Genomic DNA, 22,993 nt, shown 5'->3' on the forward strand with positions numbered 1-22,993 from the left:
TCCATTAGTGTTTAGGAGAAACCACAGAAAGTAATTTTGAAACTTGCTGTTGTGTCGGCAGATAAAATCAGTCAACATTCATAAATAGTAATTTTAGACTTGATGCAAAAACTGCCTTGGATTCTCTAGAAACCTAAGAGCTTATTAAATTATTGTTCAAGAAAAAAAATTGAATTTACATAACATCCAAACTATTAGTAATAATGCAGTTTGTTTTGAAACTTCATTTTTATGGATCAAGATTTTATTAATTTTTTTTTTTTAGAATACACAAAATTACAGTAAAGGTCAACAATATGAATAAATTGTATACTGTAATTTCATAAAAAATAGTTTTTCACTAAAATATCTGTACATAACAATTTAGTTTTCTATTTCATCGTCTTCTCTCTTTTTCTTGGGTTTCTTTATTCTTACAAGTTTTGCCTTCAATTTATGTGACCTGAGAGTCTTTTTCTCTTTAGACAAAGTCTCCTTTAAGGTTGCTAAAGCAGCCTTATATTGAGAATCATATCGTGAAAGTTCCCTTTCTGTTACTTGAATTTTATGTAATCTACCTTCACAGCTTCTAAGTATGGACTTGAAGTCATTTTTCTGTAATAAAGATGTGAAAGAATTAATAAAAATTACTCAAACATGAAAAGCAAATAACATTTAGCCTTTAATTATACACAATGAATTATTTCAATGTACCTATACATGAAGAATTATTTCAATGTACTTTACCTCAAATTCATAATTATTTACCTTGAAGAGAATGTTTCTCAACCATAACAATTAAAACTAAAACAACATTGCACCATTTGTAACAAGTCTCCCTTGAGGCCTAAAACTGCTTAAATTAGTAACTTGAAGTTGACAAGCAAGTAAACATGCTCTTTTATTGTTACTAGCTTTTTTTTTTCGCTACACCACTGTCATGAGTGTTGTTTGTCTCCTTTCAATTCTAGGCTATTATTATTATCATTATCATTATTATTATTATTATTATTACTTTCCTAAGCTACAACCCTAGTTGGAAAAGCAGAATGCTATAAGCCCAGGGGCTCCAACAGGGAAAATATCCCCGTAAATGAAGGAAACAAGGGAAAATAGAATATTTTAAAGAGAGTAACATTAAAATCAACATCTATATAAACTATAACAAGATAGGAGGAAGAGAAATTTGATAGAACAGTGTTCCCCAGTGTACCCTCAAGCAGAGAACTCTAACCCTAGACAGTGGAAGACCATGGTACAGAGGCTATGGCACTACTCAAGACTAGAAAACCATGGTTTGATTTTGGAATGTCCTTCTCCTAGAAGAGCTGCTTACCATAGCAAGTCTCTTCCACCCTTACCAAGAGGAAAGTAGCCACTGAACAATTACAGTGCAGTGGTTAACCTCTTGAGAGAAGAAGAACTGTTTGGTAATCTCAGTGTTGTCAGGTGTATGAAGACATAGGAGAATATGTAAAGAAAAGGCAAGACTAGTTGGTGTGTGTGTGTGTGTGTGTGTGTGTGTGTGTGTGTGTGTGTGTGTGTGTGTGTGTGTGTGTGTGTGTGTGTGTGTGTGCGCGCAAAGGGAAAATAAACTGCAACCAGAGAGAAAAATCCAATGTAGTACTGTCTGGAAAGTCAAAGGACCCGATAACTCTCTACCGGTAGTATCAACGGGTGGCTGGTGTGTTTCCAAAGTTCCTTCAAGTGCATTAAGAAGTCTACAGCTTGTAACTCAAGCTGATCACTAGTGTTGCTTGGCATTCTTTATGCCTTGGGCCTTTTCAGCAACAGTGGCAAGATCATAAATTTTGACACAGTAAGTGTAGTTAATTTTCAAGATTTAGTATACAACGTTACCTAATTTTGTTCCTACATATACAAATCTTTTGTCCTTTAAAATAGGGAATGTCTTTAACAGAGCTGGAGTGACTGTTGAATACATTAGCTGGGTAGTTAAAGATGGTGAGTGTGGGCAATTAACAACACCCACTTTCATGTAGTCACTCCAATTTTCTCTTTGGCTGGAATGAGTACATTCATACTGCTTTTCCTAACTATCAGTTTGAATGATTGATCATTGGCTTTGCCTCATCATATTACACACTCACACTCACTCTCACTCTCACTCACTCTCTCTCTCTCTCTCTCTCTCTCTCTCTCTCTCTCTCTCTCTCTCTCTCTCTCTCTCTCTCTCTCTCTCTCTCTCTCTCTCTCTCTGTGTGTGTGTGTGGTGTGTGTGTGTGTTAGGATTCTCTTGCGTCATCCTTGGAGGTAACGGATGTGGCTAGTGTGCCAAACCTGTTCTTTAGAGGAATCTGAGCTTCTTGTTTATAAATAGGATTTAGAGTTCAAGTGCTTTCAATATTTTCACTTACTGTGCATATTTATACATTTGTGTCTAGTTGAACATTTAAGAGGAATGGCAGAAATACTAGAATGCAGTAGTTAACAGTGACTTTAAGCACTGGAGATGGATTGGCCATTATTTTGTAAATTAGGACCTGTGGAAGTAGACAGTTTTGGAAGTAGAAGTCAAATAATGTGGATTGGACAAAATGCTTGAATTTATAATTACCCAAAAGTTTTTTCTGGCTGCATTAAAGGTTGTGTTCGTTATTTGACGTTTCAATCATTGTTTGTTCAATTTTGTATTTAGGACATTATGATGAATTTGGAGGATGCGCTCCTTCACAATGAAAAGAAAATTTATCATCTAAACAATCTGCAGAGAACCCATGGAATTTAGGGCACTTGAAAAATCTTTGGTTATTAGTGCTTTTGATATTACTGTGACCAAAATGATTTATAAGATTTGACAGTCTGAAGATATTTTTAACAAAGTTAAAAGTGATGAATCTTTATATAGTCTGGCCGCTAAGGTGTGGTAAATACTATAAAGATTGCTTTAGTAGTTCATGTTAGCTTTTCAACTAAATATATTGGGAGGGCACCCCATCAATATGTCCTCTACTAAGAATTCATACATCTCTGCAATAAATTATTCCTTTAGCTTGATGAAAAGTCTGGTGTGGAGATACCTTTTCGATAACATCAACTGAGGAAGATGCAAAACTAGTAAGCGACACTGCTTGGGTTTCACTGCCAGCTTTAATTAGCAAACCATGACCAAATCTTTTCAAATTTTCTTGAGGAATGGTGCCAACTTTTTTTTCGCAACACTCATCTCCCTCAATCATATTTTTGTTTTCCTTGTTGGAAGCAACATGCCAGACTAGTTTTGCTATACTTCGTCGAGTAATTTCTTTTTCATCACCTTGGAGTTCAGTGTCCTTAAGCACAAAGTCAAATTCAGATTTTGTAATATTTTGGATATTGGATAACTTTCTCTACATGGCTACATTCTTCTTCTTCTTTGTCTACATCTTTTCCCACTTCTATGTGGGGTCGATGTTTTTGGTCAGCTTTCTCCATCTACCTCTGTCCCACACCTCATCACCGGTTAATCTCTTTGATCGAAGGTCATCCTTGACACAGTCCACCCACCTTCGCTTTGGTCTCCCTCTCCTTCTCGTTCCCTTTACCTCCATTTCCAATATAGAACTTTCATATTTTAATTTTTACCATCAATATTTTTCACCTCTTGGAGTCCTGCAGTAGAGGAAATAAAAGGTTTCAGTGTAATAACACTGAACAAGGAAATATTGGCAGAGTGATCTTTTTTTATTGCTGTGGTTGTCAACAGAATTTTCCTTATTCAAAAGAGCAGAGATCATCGACAGAATTTGTGGTTGACCATTTTATTCATTATTTTTTTATTGGGGGGAAGGGAATAATAATAAAATTGAACACAAAATATTGAAAAAATTTAGTTTTAAAATAAGCTCAAGGGAAAGAAAATTTTAGACTTGCCTTAAAATTTCCCCATTAGCCTTTTAAAAAATTAATTCTTCCACCAATGACATCTGTGAGAGCTGACTTCCAAATGTCCACTCCCTACCCTACCATGAAGGGATGGTACCACTATGATTAGGGTGGCTCAAATGTAAGCTAAACCCACTTGATGGGACTGAGAATTTCAAGAATAAACTTATCCTCACTTCATTGACAGAGGCAGCCAAACTGAACAGAATGACAAGAATCCTATCTGTAAAAAACAGCCCCACCCTGAAATCCGGGGGCCAATTTTCTGCGAGATAGTTCCGCGTGCCAATATGGGTATACTGTATTGACATGCCTTTGGTCTAACAATATCAGGTAGTTGGCAATATAACCACAATTACAATTGGTTTCGAAAAAATAAAATCCAATTCAGCAATGGTATCCCTTCCAAAAAGTCTAGACGGTGAAGAGGAGAAGGGAGGTTGGTCAATAAGGTGGGAGATAGTTGATAAAATATGAAGGAGGTTGAAGTAGTAGAAGTATGAGAAATAATGTATCAAGCTAAGGAAAAATTTATTACATTTTCCCTAGTTTGAGAGCCCTCTTAGGCTTCAACATGGAAAATAAGCATTCCATCATGAAGCCAGGAACTATGTCACGGCCTTCTCTCGTTAAAAGGGAACAAGTGTCATTTTGAATACTGATAAACTACAGTAGTGGACTGTCAATTAGAAAATCGTATTACTCCATTTCAAGTAATCTTTTATCCTAGACATCAGACATCCTATATGAACCAGAATCAGTCGTTAAAGTAATTAACTTGCATAGCATATTTTAAGAAAAATACTTATTATCCCCAAAAAGTGACCAAACTAAAAGTATGCTTTGCATTTGTAATACCGTATAGAGATTATAATTCTACTACAATAAAGTGTAATCTCTTACTCCAAGAAAATATGCTCTCAAGTTCCAACCAAACCAGAAAATATAGTACAGTACAGTATCTGTACTCTATTTGTCAAAATAACTGTTTTAACCACAATAAATAATTTAACAAGAAAATTTCTACTGTATTAGAAACTATTTTATAATTACTTACCACCTCTGCAGTATTTTCAACAAGAGAAAGTGCAAAACCCTGTTTCCCCGCTCGCCCAGTCCTACCAATGCGATGCACATAATTCTGGAGTGAAGGAACATCATAAGAGACTACCTGGTTGATGCGGGTGAGATCTAAACCACGGGCCATGATGTCGCTAGATATAAGTCTGTAATTAAAAATCCAAATGAATACACTTAATAATGTTAACTATAGTCAATAATCACCATATATATAGTTATTAAGAAATATGGAAATGTATTTTGCATAACTCAATATTTTTTAATACACATACATATCCAATAACTTTTTTTTTTTATTTATCTTTCTATCCTTGGATTACTATATACATTTTCATGGATATTTAGCAAGCCTAATACAATTATTCCTAAGAATTACTAAACATGCACAAAATAAATGAGCAAAATTTTCTGAACGAAACTATTTCACTCTTAAAACTTACACATCAATTTTTCCCCTAGAAAATTGAGACACGAGTTCTTTCCGGTTACTTTCTTTTGAAGAGATATGGGCAATTTTGTAATTCTTTGACATTGCAGAAAGAAAAATTGACAAAGTTTTTGTGGCCATCGTTGACTTTGTGAACACGAGGACTCTTCGTAATTTATGCGTGTGAATCAGGTGATATAGAACTAACGGCTTCAAGGAAGAATCAACAATGACATATTCTTCTCTTAACTCTTCTGGACGCAAGTATGGCACAACAGTTCCTGCAGATGATTAATAAAGCATTAGTCATTTAAAATCAATTCTACGTAAAAGCATCAACTAGTTTTGTATTTTATAATTAGTATTTTACTGGAATTTATCACTATCATAATTATAATTATGAAGAGGATCAGCAAGTGTAACACTTAAAAAAGATTTAGTATAAATTCATTACTTATATTAAGAGAAATGATAAAGCATTTCAGTAAATAAATTATATGATTACTTACCTATATTGGTTTCATCTTCCTTTCTTGCTATGAAAAGTTTTGGTCGATGTAAATCTAACACTTTAAGCTGCTCTGGGTCATGCATCAATGTGGCAGAAACTAACACCTGCTGTATATAGAACTCGGGTAAACAAAGGGAATCCTTTGTGCAAAATCCACCGCAAATGAGACTATTATCAGGTAGTGGTCTATGTATATGTTTCTTCAACTGCTCAATTTTCAACATCATATCTCCACCGCTTGAACTCAAAAACAGATCAGCTTCATCAACTACTAAAAACCTGGAACAAAAAATTTGCTAATAAGAGCCCCTCTGTTTATGATCAAGATATAAGTAAGATGGCCTTTTATTCTTTAAACACATATTAAAAGTATTAAATTAATCATTTTTTATGGCACTCTCTTATTTTAAAAATCAAAATAAAGAAAACAGGTTGGTTGTAAGAGAATATATACAAATGACTAGGTGATACAAATTATATATATAGTATCAAGAATCATTCTCTCTTTTTGCAGAAACTGGATGGCACAACTGGGCTTCTTACCAAGAGAAACTTGCATAGACAAATAAGTATTGTAATGTGGAAATAAATCTCAAGGGTGCACAGACACCCCTGTAAGCTGGAAACAAAATTTCATTCTCACTAGGCATTGACTAAAGAAACTGTCTTGAAATTGATAAAGTGAGGAAGAAAATAAGAAATATTTTTCAGGGAAACAAGTAGACCAGGAGTTAACTAGATTAAAATGATAGCAGAAAAATAATCTATAAACCTGTAAAAATCAAACTTCAACAAGCCTATTTCATTATTACACAAATGAAAAATCAAAGACAAGGTGAGATATCTATTTATCCACAGTCTTACCCAAGATCTACGACCACACCTGTGGAGTCTTACCAGGATTTCATGGACTAACAAATACCAATTTCAGCAGTGCTTTCACAGGACTTGGAAAGAAGGGTCTGAACATTTTTAGAAAGAAGTGTCTGAACATTTTCCTCAAGAGTAAAGAATATCACTGCAGTCTCAGACGGCTTGGAGAAGAACCAGAGCTCTCTTGTGGCACATCAGAGGCATGTGAGATTTTGTTTGTTGTCTACACTACAGCAAATATGGCAGGGAGAAAAGTGAATGATATCATATACAGTACAGGTTGGTTCTGCCAAACGGGGCTCTAAAATGAAAGCCTGCCCTAAACTAGTGATAGTTTACTGCAGCGTATGAAAAGAGCCAACTGTAAGTGTCATGAGTGAAAGAAAACACTTGAAGCAAGGCAGAATTTGCCACCACTGCTGGACATAGTTAGATAATTGAGGGTAATCTCATAAATGTTGATGATGAAAGATCTTGCACCCAGAGACCTAGTTAAGCTTGCAATCTGCATGCCGAGCAAACATGCCATGCTTGCCCCAAGAAGTGTGTGTAAATCAAAGAACTATTGCTGATGAGACCACAGAAGAAGAAAACACTGAATAACTATATTAATAATTTTCGGGTGCATGCTGAGTAACAATGGATTCTTGATACTAATATTCCTCCAGTAGTAATAATAATATATGTATGATGCTCATTTTTTCACAATATATAATAGAATAATAAGGTAAGTTTAGTGGCATAAAAAACAATGTATGTTTCATATGATAGGAATGAGAAATAATATATCAAAATGGAAAACTAGCATTTTTTTTCACTCTTACATTTAACATATCCCTATTACAAGTGAGGTAGAAGACAAACTTCAAACACATTTACTAATAGAATATTTCATTGTGAACAATTTGACACATAAAACACGTATCTCGTCCAAAATAACAGTTCTGTTTATAAATTTAGGTGATTATCCATCAAATATTTTCCCCCTGCCAGGAGATCTGCCAGACTTGGGTTTGAGTCCCGCTAAAGATCGATAGTTTCTTGTAGTGTCTACAACCTCACCATCCATGTGAGCTGAGGATGGAGCAGTTTGGGAGAGCCTATAGGTCTACTTGTTGAGTGATCAGCAGTCATTGCCTGGCCCTCCCTGATTCTAGCTTAATGGAAAGGGGGCTTAGGTGCTGATCACATGTATATATGGTCAGTCTCTAGGGCCATTGTCACTGTCCCTTACCTCTGCCATTCATAGGCAATCTTTAATGTAAATTGGTCAATATTGTTTAAGTGATACTACAATTTAGATACCACAAACTACCTAGGAGTGTTCCAGAGAGTCTAGCTTAAGACCATGTAAAGTCAAACCTTATCTGTACGGGGTGTTGAATCATTCCTAAATTTCACAGGGCCTGCTGCTGGACAATAAGTATGGACTTTGATGTAAAAGCAGACCTAAAAAAAGTGTGCATAAATAACAGTGAAGATCACAGGCAAGAAGATAAAGAAAAAAAGCCAACAGAAATCTCGATAGACTTCTGCCTGTCCTTCTTCATCCACCTTCAAGGCTTGGCTTCCACCCCGATAACTTCGTGTAAGTCAGCTTTGACTAGACTTCTTCTATACGCCTTCCAGGTGGACCTGTCGAACGAAATCTTCAACAAGATTCCGAAGGCATGCACTAGACTTAAACCAGCAGCCCCTCCGAAGCCCATTTCATGGTCTTTGGACAAAGTCTTGCACTATGCTTCGAACTTGAACAATGAAGATTGCTCCCTAAAGGATCTAACACAAAAAGTGATATTTTTGTTCGCTATAGCCTCAGGGGCTAGAGTTGGTGAAATAGTAGCCCTATCAAGAGACGAGGGCCATAATCAGTTCACAGAAGAGGGAGAACCGAATCTTTTTCCCGATCCTACCTTTCTCGCCAAAAACGAGCTATCCACCAAAAGGTGGGGTCCTTGGAGAATCTGCCCTCTGAAGGAAGATGTCTCTCTATGTTCAGTAGTGTCTAAAGGTCTATCTTCGAAGAACTTCAGACTTCAAGAGAGGACAGCTCTTCATAAGCAAAACCTCAGGATCAAACTTATTCCTGAAACAACTGAGGGCGAAGCTCACCTACTTTATTCGCAGAGCGGATCTTGACAGTACACCCGTAGGTCATGATTTGAGAAAAGTTGCTTCCTCGCTGAACTTCTTTCAGCATATGGACTTTGATAGACTCTGCTCATATACAGGTTGGAAATCCTCTAGAGTCTTTTATAAACATTATGCGAAGCTAGTGTATGAAATTAAACACTTTGTAGTGGTGGCAGGTAGTGTTATAAAAGCTGTCGTCTAGTGCTGCGATGAACAGTGAACTGCTTGGGACTTTACAGTGAATGGGTGAAAAGGTGTTAACACCTTTAAGTGTAATACCTTTAATTAAGGGTCACCCTGGTACCCCTTGGACTGTTCTTTATAGGTGTAGAATCGAACCAATAACACCAGTGCCGTACGTACATTAGTACGCAGTGTTTGAACATATCCAACATCTAAAGTGAAATTATCTTAATAATTTTGCAATATCTTTGAGTCGCCTCATTAACATATTTCTTCCATTACAGGTGATAAATATATATGTACTTTAAGAATGTTGGTTATGTAGTAAAAGATACTATTTTAATACATTCGTTGTTGTATTTATTTTTGTCTATACAAATAAATATATTTTAATTATAAAATAAATTTTTGAATATACTTACCCGGTGAATATATAATAGCTGCAACTCTGTTGCTCGACAGACACATACATAAAAACTCGTCAGCGATCGCTATACAGGTTGCGGGTGTGCCCACCAGCGCCAACTGTCGGCCAGATACCACTCTCGATGTAAAAACCTTCAATTTCTTCTCATCCCACTGCGTCTCTATTGGGGAGGAAGGGAGGGTCATTTAATTTATATATTCACCGGGTAAGTATATTCAAAAATTTATTTTATAATTAAAATATCATTTTTAAATATTTAACTTAGCCGGTGAATATATAATAGCTGATTCACACCCAAGGAGGTGGGTAGAGACCAGAGTTAAATATGTTTACATCGTATAAGCTAAGAGTTTTTTATTTCATTTTGACAGTTATCAATATAACAAAACCAAAATAAATAGGTACCTGGTAAGGAAGTCGACTTAGACGATTACTCTGCCTTGTAAGTACGTCTTCCTTACGGAGCCCAGCGATCCTCTTAGGATGCTGACAGACTCCCAGGAGCTGAAGTATCAAGGGCTGCAACCCATACAACAGGACCTCATCAAACCCCTAATCTGGGCGCTCTCAAGAAATGACTTTGACCACCCGCCAAATCAACCAGGATGCGAAAGGCTTCTTAGTCTTCCGGACAACCCATAAAAACAACATTAAAAAATTTCAAGAGACAGATTAAAAGGATATGGAATTAGGGAATTGTAGTGGTTGAGCCCTCACCCACTAATGCACTCACTGCTACGAATGGTCCCAGTGTGTAGCAGTTCTCGTAAAGAGACTGGACATCTTTCAAGTAAAATGACGCGAACACTGACTTGCTTCTCCAATAGGTTGCGTCCATGATACTTTGCAGAGATCTATTTTGCTTAAAGGCCACGGAAGTTGCTACAGCTCTAACCTCATGCGTCTTAACCTTAAGCAAAGATCGGTCTTCCTCACTCAAGTGTGAATGAGCTTCTCGTATTAGCAATCTGATAAAATATGACAAAGCATTCTTTGACATAGGCAAGGATGGTTTCTTAACCGAACACCATAACACTTCAGATTGGCCTCGTAAAGGTTTAGTACGAGCTAAGTAGAACTTAAGAGCTCTAACAGGGCATAAGACTCTTTCTAGTTCATTGCCTACGATCTCCGATAAGCTAGGAATATCGAATGATTTAGGCCAAGGACGAGAAGGTAGCTCATTTTTGGCTAGGAAACCAAGCTGCAGAGAACAAGTAGCTTTTTCTGACAAAAACCCGATGTTCTTGCTGAAGGCATGAAGCTCACTGACTCTTTTAGCCGAGGCTAAGCATACCAGGAAAAGAGTCTTAAGAGTGAGATCTTTCAGGGAGGCTGAATGTAAAGGCTCAAACCTGTCTGACATGAGGAATCTTAGGACCACGTCTAAATTCCACCCAGGTGTAGCCAAACGACGTTCCTTAGAGGTCTCAAAAGACTTAAGGAGGTCTTGCAGATCTTTATTGTTGGAAAGATCTGAGCCTCTATGCCGGAAGACCGAGGCCAACATGCTTCTGTAGCCCTTGATAGTAGGAGCTGAAAGGGATCGTATTTTTCTCAGGTATAAGAGAAAATCAGCTATTTGGGCTACAGAGGTACTGATCGAGGATACGGAAACTGACTTGCACCAGTCTCGGAAGACTTCCCACTTCGATTGGTAGACGCTCTCCTTGCTCTAGCAATCGCACTGGCTGCCTCCTTCGAAAAGCCTCTAGCTCTAGAGAGTCTTTCGATAGTCTGAAGGCAGTCAGACGAAGAGCGTGGAGGCTTTGGTGTACCTTCTTTACGTGTGGCTGACGTAGAAGGTCTACTCTTAGAGGAAGACTTCTGGGAACGTCTACTAGCCATCGAAGTACCTCGGTGAACCATTCTCTCGCGGGCCAGAGGGGAGCAACTAACGTCAACCTTGTCCCTTCGTGAGAAGCGAATTTCTGCAGTACCTTGTTGACAATCTTGAATGGTGGGAATGCGTAAAGATCTAGATGTGACCAATCTAGGAGGAAGGCATCTATATGTATTGCTGCTGGGTCCGGGACTGGAGAGCAATAGATTGGAAGCCTCTTGGTCAGCGAGGTTGCAAAGAGATCTATGGTGGCTTGACCCCAAGTGGCCCAAAGTCTCTTGCACACATCCTTGTGGAGGGTCCATTCGGTTGGAATTACTTGACCTTTCCGACTGAGACAATCTGCTAGGACATTCAAGTCGCCCTGGATGAACCTCGTTACTAGGGAGATGCCTCGATCTTTTGACCAGATGAGCAGGTCCCTTGCGATCTCGTACAAAGTCAGTGAGTGGGTACCTCCCTGTTTGGAAATGTACGCCAAGGCCGTGGTGTTGTCCGAGTTGACCTCCACCACCTTGCCTCGAAGGAGATTCTCGAAGCTTATCAAGGCCAGATGAACCGACAAAAGCTCCTTGCTGTTGATATGCATGCTCCTCTGACTCGAGTTCCACAGACCTGAGCATTCCCGACCGTCCAGCGTCGCACCCCAGCCCAAGTCCGATGCGTCCGAGAAGAGAACGTGGTTGGGTATCTGAACTGCCAGGGGAAGACCCTCTCGTAGGCTGATATTGTCCTTCCACCAAGTCAGACAAGACTTTATCTTTTCGGAAATCGGGATCGAGACCGCTTCTAGCGTCTTGTCCTTTTTCCAATGAAAAGCCAGATGGAATTGAAGAGGACGGAGGTGTAGCCTTCCTAGCGAGACAAATTGCTCCAGGGATGACAGCGTTCCTACCAGACTCATCCACAGCCTGACTGAGCAGCGTTCTTTCTTCAGCATCTTCTGGATGGAGAGCAGGGCTTGATCTATTCTGGGGGCCGACGGAAAAGCCCGAAAAACTTGACTGTGAATCTCCATCCCTAAATACAGAATAGTTTGGGATGGGACCAGTTGTGACTTTTCCAAGTTGACTAGGAGTCCCAATTCCTTGGTCAGATCTAGAGTCCAATTGAGATCCTTCAGACAGCGATGACTGGAAGAGGCTCTGAGAAGCCAGTTGTCCAAATAAAGGGAGGCTCGGATGTCCGATAAGTGGAGGAATTTAGCCACATTCCTCATAAGCCTCGTAAACACGAGAGGAGCTGTGCTTAGGCCAAAGCACAGGGCCCGAAACTGGTACACAACATCGTCGAAGACGAATCTCAGAAAAGGTTGGGAGTCTGAGTGAATGGGGATGTGGAAGTAGGCGTCCCTTAGGTCTAGAGATCATCCAGTCTTCCTTTCTGACCGCTGCTAGGACTGACTTTGTGGTCTCCATGGTAAACTTCGTCTTTGTGACAAAGACATTCAGAGCACTGACGTCTAGCACCGGTCTCCAACCTCCTGTCTTCTTTGATACTAGGAAGAGACGGTTGTAAAACCCCGGTGATTGAAGGTCCGAGACTTTGACCACCGCTCCCTTCTCTAGCAAAAGAGACACTTCCAGTTTCAGGGCTTGTCTCTTTTCTTCCTCTCGGTACCTGGGAGAGAGATCGATGGGGGACGTCGCTAGAGGAGGTCTGCGTACAAAAGGGATTTTGTACCCCTCTCTGAGCAACCTCACAGATTGTTGATCTGCGCCTCTCTTCTCCCAGGCTTGCCAGAAGTTCTTGAGTCTGGCACCTACTGCTGTCTGAAGTTGCGGGCAGTCAGACTCTGCCCCTAGGGGACTTGGATCCTTTCCTCTTCCCTCTCTTCCCTTCGGCACGAGCACCTCCCCTGCTGGAGGCTCTGCCACGAAAGGGCGGGATAAACCTAGACGCTGGAGTGTCTATCCTAGGTCTAGCAGACAAGGCAGGCAAAGGGGGAGCTTTGCGAGCCGAGGACGCAACTAGATCGTGTGTGTCCTTCTGCACTAAAGACAAGGCAATTTCCTTAACCAAGACTTCAGGAAAAAGGCACTTAGACAAGGGCGCAAAGAGTAGCTCAGATCCTTGGCATGGCGTCACTCCAGCTGACAGAAAAGAGCACAGAGACTCTCGTTTCTTCAGGACTCCGGACGTGAATGAAGCGGCAAGCTCGTTGGACCCATCACGGACGGCCTTGTCCATGCAGGACATAATGAGTAAGGAAACATCCCTATCGGCAGAAGAGATTTTCCTACTCAGGGCTCCTAAACACCAGTCCAGGAAGTTAAAGACTTCAAACGCCCTAAATATGCCTTTAAGAAGGTGGTCCAGGTCCGAGGGTGACCAACAAATCTTCGAGCGTCTCATGGCAAGGCGGCGGGGAGAGTCTACAAGACTTGAGAAGTCGCCCTGGGCAGAGGCAGGAACTCCCAAGCCGAGAACTTCTCCCGTGGCATACCAGACGCTCGATCTAGACGAGAGTTTAGATGGGGGGAAGGCAAATGCTGTCTTCCCTAAACTCCTCTTGGTCTCTAACCAATCGCCTAACAGCCGTAAAGCTCTCTTGGATGAGCGAGAGAGAACGAGTTTAGTAAAGGCAGGCATGGTAGCAGGAACGCCTAAGACAAACTCTGACGGCGGCGAACGAGGAGCCACAGAAATAAAGTGATCAGGGAACAACTCTTTAAAAACAGCCATGACTTTTCTAAAGTCCAAGGATGGTTGAACTGCTTTAGGCTCATCTAGTTCTGAAGGCTGATCCTCAGGATGTGGTTCAGCAACGTCCTCATCTGACAGTTCCTCATCCGGTTAATGATGAGAAAACGGCAAAGGTGTAGGCAACGTTTGACTCGCAGAGTCCGGTCGCACTGGTGCATACGTGACGGAGCCGGACGCAGCGTCCTGGAACTGCTGAACAGTCTGGGAACTGTCAACAACAACAGGTGCGCGAGGACGCACAGCATCCACCCGAGACTGTTTAGACCGTCTGGGTTGTGCAGTCAACACCATACCGGGTTGCGGAGGTTGACGCACCGCGTCAAAACAAGTCAACTCTGATGGTTGATGAACGTCCTGAACGTCACCAATCACATCAGTGCGTTACCTAACGTCAACGTGCGGCTGGAAATCCACACTGGGTCGCATCGGTGGAGGTACCACCCCAACTGGTTGACGCGAGAAAGCTACATCAACGTCAACAGGACGCACAACAGAACGCTTGGCTGGCTGATGGCCAGTAGGTTCAACGGGAACCTTCTCAGCGTTGTAGTCCTCCATCAAGGACGCAAGCTTGGACTGCATGTCTTGCAGTAACACCCATTTAGGGTCTACGGAAGCAGGTGCGGTAACAGACGGGGTTAACGAATGAGACGGCACAACTTTGCCTCTCTTAGGCGGCGAGCAGTCATCAGATGACGGCAACGGGTCCGAACTGTCCCAGTGGCTACAACCGGGACGTTGGACTTGTCCTGAAGGGACCGACTTACGCTTTAAAGGTCTGGAGACCTTGGTCCAAGGTTTCTTATGAGAAACACCTTCGGACGACGAGGTAAAAATGGGCTCTCTCGTCTTACGTTGGTAGGGGCGATCTTGGAGAGATACGCCTGATACCATAGAGGGAACGTCTGTTCGCTGATCAAGGCCTCTCGAACCCATGAGTCGTACGACATTGCTTCTCCCCTGGGCTTGGGAGCTTGCAAGAGGTCCCGGACTAGGAGGACGACAGGCACGAACAGACGAACCCTCGAGCGCAACACTGTTCACAACACTCTGCGTAACACTAGGCACTTTGACACTTTCCGCCGTGGCACTTTGGCACTTGAGTTCCTTAACGTCCGCCATGAGTTGATTTCGGTCACTTGCTAAGGCCTCAACTCTCTCCCCCAAGGCATGTATAGCACGCATCATGTCTTGCATAGACGGTTCCTGAGTGCTAGAGAAATTAAAGTACTTCACCAAATATGATGGGAAAAACTCCAGGTTCAACAGCGAGTAAAGTACGTCTTGTCGACACGTCGACAGAGAAGAAATTGAAGGTTTTGTTTACATCGAGAGTGGTATCTGGCCGACAGTTGGCGCTGGTGGGCACACCCGCAACCTGTATAGCGATCGCTGACGAGTTTTTATGTATGTGTCTGTCGAGCAACAGAGTTGCAGCTATTATATATTCACTGGCTAAGTTAAATATTTAAAAACTAAAAATGTATTTGCGTCTTATTCGCCCCACAAGTAGCTGAATAAAAAAAACTAGCCAGCTTCTTTTAATTATTCTCCTACATAAAACACTTGAAGTTGCTTCCACGTGTGAACATGCTTGTGGTAAGTTAATTCCACTTTGTTCTTGCGTATACAAACCTTGTCGCTTCTATAGTTAGTGTTGACAGTTTCCCTGCAGGGGGCAGGAAGCCCTAAGGTAGTTCCAAGCTTAGCGGATATGACGAATAACGGTAGCGTCATATATTTATGTGGTCTGGGTGACCATATAGAAGCCGAGTCAAGGTGAAGGCACTTATACAAACCCACATATACAGTACTTTCAAGTAATTCTCTGGAAAACTTCCATCAGGACGACATGGCTGAGCCCAAAAAACGGATTTTGAAGCAAAGCGAAAAATGTTATTTTCATTAGTAAAATAAATTTTTGAATATACTTACCCGATAATCATGTAGCTGGCAACGGAGTTGACAGCTACATGATTATCGGGTAAGATTAATATTGAAAAATCTATTTTTGGGTGAGATAGCCATGTCGTCCTGATGGACCCACCCTCCTTTTCTAGAAAAGGAATATACATATGTAACAAATCCCCAGCCGAAACTGCTCTATCTGTAGCTGTCCATGCTTAATTGCAACAAGAAATGAGTTGCTATGAGCGGCTCTGTAGTAGTACGGGAAGGGGATCCACCGGGTAACCTTGATGACGGCTCCCCTTCATTTTCGCCACTCTTCCCCCTCAGAGCAAAAACTCTATTCGAGGTGAAGATTGCCGTGTGTCGTATCAAGAAATACGTCCCCTGATATTATGCAATATCCTTAAGAATTTTCTTAAGGATACTCGCGCCAGGAGATAGAATTCTGGAGACCTATGGTCAATTCTCTGGGAGTATCACTGTAGCTCAATTTCCCTTAGAAACCTGCCTAAATGAACCTTTCATCAAGACAACATGGCTATCTCACCCAAAAATAGATTTTTCGCTTTGTTTCAAAATCCGGTTTGTACTGTAAGATCACCGAATGAGCATATACTGTACACACAAACAAATATCTCTAACATTTGAACTTCCAAGAATGAAACTAAATACTGACCTTAAATGCTCAAAGCTGAGTCCCTCGGTAGAGTTAATGTGGTCGGCAAGTCTTCCTGGTGTTGCTATTAAAATGTCAGCTGCACATATGCCAGAAGAATCTTGAAACACCAATGTTTTTTGCTCTTTCGTAAAGCTATGACTTCCAACTGCTAAGCACAGTTTCAGGTTAGTAAATCTTACAAACTTCTCAATTACATTGTGTACCTGTACAAGGAAATAAGAAAAATTATGTTTAGATATGAGAATGAATTTATGAAATGTATAACTGAATGCAAACCACATCCTTGAAAATCTCTATACTGTATTTCTTTTAATGGATAAAGCTTGGAAACCTATGTTCAACATATTTTACTAGTTTCTAGGGCAATACTGATTGTGCCTAAAAACTGAAATCTTTGTATCTGTATTACACCTTAATAGGAAGGATCATAATACATAAGCGGTATGCAACATTGACTAAAAATAAAAACTAAATATTTTCCTTGGAAGTTTTAAAGTCTGTCTACTGAAGCATCAAGCTAACTCTTTTAACCAAACAGTAGGTTAAAAGCTGACCTGCTTCTGTGGACAGCAGTTCTAATCCTCAAGGAGGAACATGACTAGATTGCCTTTCTTCTGGAAAAGGCTTGAGTCTGGAGTGAAACAGGACAAAGGCTATCCTATGGATTTTTTTGGGTGGGGTATAATTAGTGCTTATGTCAAATGTGATTATTTTCTTATAACTAAGCTGGAAATATGATATTTTCATTAGTAAAATAAATTTTTGAATATACTTACCCGGTGATCATGTAGCTGCAGCTCTGCTGCCCGACAGAAAAAACCTACGGGCGGAATACGCCAGCGATCGCTATACAGGTGGGGGTGTACATCAACAGCGCCATCTGTCGAGTAGGTACTCAAGTACTTCTTGTCAACACAGAACCAATTTTCTCCTCGGTCCACTGGGTCTCTATTGGGGAGGAAGGGTGGGTCCTTTAATTCATGATCACCGGGTAAGTATATTAAAAAATTTATTTTACTAATGAAAATATAATTTTTCAATATTAATCTTACCCGGTGATCATGTAGCTGATTCACACCCAGGGGGGTGGGTGGAGACCAGCATACATGTTAACATTAGAAGCTAAGTATTCCGTATTTCATTTTAGCAGTTATTCAAAATAACAAACATAAAATTAATAAGTACCTGGTAAGGAAGTCGACTTGAACAATTACTCTGCCTTTTTAAGTACGTCTTCCTTACTGAGCCTCGCGATCCTCTTAGGATGCTGAGCGACTCCTAGGTGCTGAAGTATGAAGGGCTGCAACCCATACTAAAGGACCTCATCACAACCTCTAATCTAGGCGCTTCTCAAGAAAAGAATTTGACCACCCGCCAAATCAACCAGGATGCGAAAGGCTTCTTAGCCTTCCGTACAACCCAAAAACAACAATAAAAACATTTCAAGAGAAAGATTAAAAAAGGTTATGGGATTATGGGAATGTAGTGGTTGAGCCCTCACCTACTACTGCACTCGCTGCTACGAATGGTCCCAGGGTGTAGCAGTTCTCGTAAAGAGACTGGACATCTTTAAGGTAAAATGATGCGAACACTGACTTGCTTCTCCAATAGGTTGCATCCATTACACTCTGCAGAGATCTGTTTTGTTTGAAGGCCACTGAAGTTGCGACAGCTCTAACTTCATGTGTCCTTACCTTCAGCAAAGCATGGTCTTCCTCATTCAGATGAGAATGAGCTTCTCTAATCAAAAGTCTGATGTAATAAGAAACTGCGTTCTTCGACATCGGTAAAGCAGGTTTCTTAATAGAGCACCATAAAGCTTCTGATTGTCCTCGTAATGGCTTCGTACGTCTTAAATAGTACTTAAGAGCTCTTACTGGGCATAGTACTCTCTCTTGTTCGTTTCCAACCAAACTGGACAGACTTGGAATCTCGAACAATTTGGGCCAAGGACGAGAAGGGAGTTCGTTTTTAGCTAAAAAACCAAGCTGTAAGGAACATGTAGCCGTTTCAGATGTAAATCCTATGTTCCTGCTGAAGGCGTGTATCTCACTGATTCTTTTAGCTGTTGCTAAGCAGACGAGGAAAAGAGTCTTCAAAGTGAGATCTTTAAAAGAGGCTGATTGAAGCGGTTCGAACCTTGCTGACATCAGGAACCTTAAAACCACGTCTAAGTTCCAACCTGGTGTGGCCAACCGACGCTCCTTCGAGGTCTCAAAAGACTTAAGGAGGTCCTGTAGATCTTTGTTGTTGGAAAGATCTAAGCCTCTGTGACGGAAGACTGCTGCCAACATGCTTCTGTAACCTTTGATCGTAGGAGCTGAAAGGGATCTTACCTTCCTTAGGTGTAAAAGGAAGTCAGCTATCTGAGTTACAGAGGTACTGGTTGAGGATACTGAATTCGCCTTGCACCAGCTTCGGAAGACTTCCCATTTTGACTGGTAGACCTTGAGAGTGGATGTCCTCCTTGCTCTGGCAATCGCTCTGGCTGCCTCCTTCGAAAAGCCTCTAGCTCTTGAGAGTCTTTCGATAGTCTGAAGGCAGTCAGACGAAGAGCGTGGAGGCTTGGGTGTACCTTCTTTACATGCGGCTGACGCAGAAGGTCCACTCTTAGAGGAAGAGTCCTGGGAACGTCTACTAGCCATTGCAGTACCTCGGTGAACCATTCTCTCGCGGGCCAGAGGGGAGCAACCAACGTCAACCTTGTCCCTTCGTGAGAGGCGAACTTCTGCAGTACCTTGTTGACAATCTTGAACGGGGGGAACGCATAAAGGTCTAGATGGGACCAATCCAGAAGAAAGGCATCTATGTGAACTGCTGCTGGGTCCGGAATCGGTGAGCAATAATTTGGGAGCCTCTTGGTCATCGAGGTAGCGAACAGATCTATGGTGGGCTGACCCCACAAGGCCCATAGTCTGTTGCAAACATTCTTGTGAAGGGTCCATTCTGTTGGGATGATCTGACCCTTCCGGCTGAGGCGGTCTGCCATGACATTCATGTCGCCTTGAATGAACCTCGTTACTAGAGATATGTTTCGATCTCTTGACCAGGTGAGGAGGTCCCTTGCGATCTCGAACAACATCATCGAATGAGTACCTCCTTGCTTGGAGATGTACGCCAAGGCTGTGGTGTTGTCGGAGTTCACTTCCACCACCTTGCCTAGAAGGAGGGACTTGAAGCTTCTCAAGGCCAGATGAACTGCCAGTAGCTCCTTGCAGTTGATGTGCAGTGCTCTTTGATCCGAATTCCACGTGCCCGAGCATTCCCGACCGTCCAGTGTCGCCCCCCAGCCCGTGTCCGATGCGTCCGAGAAGAGAAGGTGGTCGGGGGTCTGAACAGCCAGTGGTAGACCTTCCCTGAGCAGAATGTTGTTCTTCCACCAAGTCAGTGCAGACTTCATCTTCTCGGAGATAGGAACTGAGACCGCTTCTAGCGTCATTTCCTTTCTCCAGTGAGCAGCTAGGTGATACTGAAGGGGTCGGAGGTGGAGTCTCCCTAACGCGATGAACTGGTCCAGCGATGAAAGCGTCCCTATCAGACTCATCCACTGTCTGACTGAACATCGGTTCTTCTTCAGCATGCTCTGGATGCATTCTTGGGCTTGACTGATTCTGGGGGCCGACGGAAAAGCCCGAAAAGCTTGACTCTGAATCTCCATACCTAGATATACTATAGTCTGGGATGGGACGAGTTGGGACTTTTCCATATTGACCAGGCGACCCAATTCCTTGGTCAGATCCAGAGTCCATTTTATATTCTCCAGACAGCGACGACTTGACGCAGCTCTTAAAAGCCAGTCGTCCAAATAGAGGGAGGCTCTGATGTCTGCTAAATGCAGGAATTTGGCAATATTCCTCATCAGTTTGGTAAACACTAGAGGTGCCGTGCTTAGGCCAAAGCACAGGGCTTGGAACTGGTATACCACCTTCCCAAAAACGAACCTTAGAAAAGGTTGGGAATCTGGGTGGATGGGGACGTGAAAGTACGCGTCCTTTAGGTCTAACGAGACCATCCAGTCTTCCTTCCTGACCGATGCTAGAACCGACTTCGTCGTCTCCATGGTGAACGTCTGCTTGGTGACAAAGACATTTAGAGCACTGACGTCTAGCACCGGTCTCCACCCTCCTGTCTTCTTCGCCACTAAGAAGAGACGGTTGTAGAAGCCCGGGGATTGATGGTCCCGGACTATGACTACCGCTCCCTTTTGTAGCAAGAGAGACACCTCTTGCTGTAAAGCTAGCCTCTTGTCCTCCTCTCTGTACCTGGGAGAGAGGTCGATGGGAGTTGTTGCTAGAGGGGGCTTGCGCAAGAATGGAATCCTGTACCCCTCTCTGAGTAACTTCACAGACTGTGCGTCTGCACCCCTGTTCTCCCAGGCCTGCCAGTAGTTCTTGAGCCTGGCTCCCACTGCTGTCTGAAGAAGGTGGCAGTCAGACTCTGCCTCTTGAGGACTTGGAACCCTTCTTCTTGTTGCCACGTTGACTATCGGCACGAGTACCTCCTCTGCTGGAGGTTCTGCCACGAAAGGGCGGAATGAACCTAGACGCTGGTGTGTCCATCCTAGGTCTAGGCACGGAAGGTAAAGCTGTGACTTTACGTGCGGATGACGCCACCAGGTCATGAGTGTCTTTCTGGATCAACGAGGCGACAATCCCCTTGATCAACTCTTCAGGAAAGAGACACTTCGATAGCGGAGCAAACATCAGTTCTGACTTCTTACATGGGGTGACTCCCGCCGACAAGAAGGAGCAAAGGTGATCCCGCTTCTTGAGAACTCCAGACACGAAAGAAGCCGCAAGCTCGCCAGACCCATCCCGTATGGCTTTGTCCATGCAGGACATGATGAGCATGGCAGATTCCTTATCCGAAGGGGAGGTCTTCCTGCTCAACGCTCCCAAACACCAGTCCAGGAAGTTAAAGATCTCGAACGCACGGAAAACTCCCTTCAAAAGATGGTCCATGTCCGAAGAAGTCCAGCAAATCTTGGAGCGTCTCATAGCCAGTCTGCGGGGAGAGTCTACCAGACTTGAGAAGTCGCCCTGGGCAGAGGCAGGAACTCCCAAGCCGAGAACCTCTCCCGTGGCATACCAGACGCTAGATCTGGAAGCAAGCTTGGCCGGGGGAAACATGAAGGATGTCTTCCCAAGTTGCTTCTTGGCCTGCAACCACTCTCCCAGTACCCTTAAAGCTCTCTTGGACGAGCGAGCGAGTACGAGCTTCGTAAAGGCAGGAGCTGCTGACTGCATGCCTAAAGCGAACTCAGAGGGAGGTGAGCGTGGAGCTGCAGACACAAACTGGTCCGGATACAACTCCTTAAACAGGGCAAGGACTTTCCTAAAGTCTAAGGAGGGAGGCGTAGTCTTGGGTTCATCTATGTCGGAGTGTTGGTCGTCCAAATGCGCAGCTTCGTCGTCATCAGAGATTCCTTCATCCGAATGCTGAGGAGGAAGCGGCAAAGGAGGAGATAAAAGCTGAACGGCTGAATCCGGCAGCACGGGTGCATGCGTAGCTGCACTGGATCCAACGTCATGCCGCTGTTGGTCAGTCTGAGAGCTGGCAACAACCAAAGCGGAGTGGTGGTGCGTGGTGGGGACCACCGTGGGTTGCGGAGACTGACGCACCGCGTCAAAACACGGCAGCTTGACTCCACCTTCCTGCTGATGCGGTAGCTCACGCACGTCAACGGAGGGTGCCGCACGTCGGCTAACGTCAACATGCGTCTGGCAGGGTCGACTGCGCATAGGTGGTGGAGCTCTCACAGCCGGAGTGTGGGAGCAGGCAGCCGCAGTGTCAGCTGGGCGCACAACCGTGGCAGGTTGTAGGCTAACGGGTGCAGCGTCAATCTTCTCAGCACGATACTCCTGCATGAAGGAAGCTAGCTGAGTCTGCATAGACTGCAGCAAAGACCACTTAGGGTCTACAGCGGCTGGTGCGGCAACAGACGGAGTGATTGCCTGCTGCGGAACCACTCTACCTCTCTTGGGAGGTGTGCAGTCTTCGGAGGACTGCGGCGAGTCCGAACTGACCCAGTGGCTACACCTGGGCCGTTGGACTCGCTCGGAAGGGACCTTGCGCTTGAGAGGTCGTGAGACCTTGGTCCAGCGTTTCTGTCGAGAAACTTCTTCCGCAGACGAGGAATGAATGGGCTCACTCGTCTGTTTGTGGGTGGGACGATCTCGGCAAGATACGTCCTCAACCACGGAGGGAACGTCTGTCCGCTGATCAAGGCCTGTCGAACCCTTTGGTCGTACGACATTGCTTCTCCCCTGGGCTTGGGAGCTTGCAAGAGGTCCCGGACTGGGAGGACGACAGGCACGAACAGACGCACCCTCATGCGTAACACTGACACTTTTCAC

General features: G+C 43.0%; 1 protein-coding gene across 2 annotated transcripts in view; it reads right to left on the reverse strand.

The window, feature by feature from the left end:
* Positions 1 to 216: 216 nt before the first annotated feature.
* Positions 217 to 22,993, reverse strand: part of Dbp73D (putative ATP-dependent RNA helicase Dbp73D) — an 88,519-nt gene continuing 65,742 nt past the window's right edge. For both annotated transcript variants that reach the window (XM_068354045.1, XM_068354046.1), the window contains exons 6-10: positions 16,635 to 16,840; positions 5,881 to 6,161; positions 5,385 to 5,652; positions 4,922 to 5,090; positions 217 to 594 (exon numbers count right to left, since the gene is read on the reverse strand). In XM_068354045.1, the coding sequence (XP_068210146.1) occupies positions 364 to 594; positions 4,922 to 5,090; positions 5,385 to 5,652; positions 5,881 to 6,161; positions 16,635 to 16,840 (1,155 nt within the window). In that variant the 3' untranslated portion in view covers positions 217 to 363. The remainder of the gene's footprint in view (positions 595 to 4,921; positions 5,091 to 5,384; positions 5,653 to 5,880; positions 6,162 to 16,634; positions 16,841 to 22,993) is intronic.

This window comes from Palaemon carinicauda, chromosome 30 (assembly GCF_036898095.1).
Source record: "Palaemon carinicauda isolate YSFRI2023 chromosome 30, ASM3689809v2, whole genome shotgun sequence".
Lineage (NCBI taxonomy): Eukaryota > Metazoa > Arthropoda > Malacostraca > Decapoda > Palaemonidae > Palaemon > Palaemon carinicauda.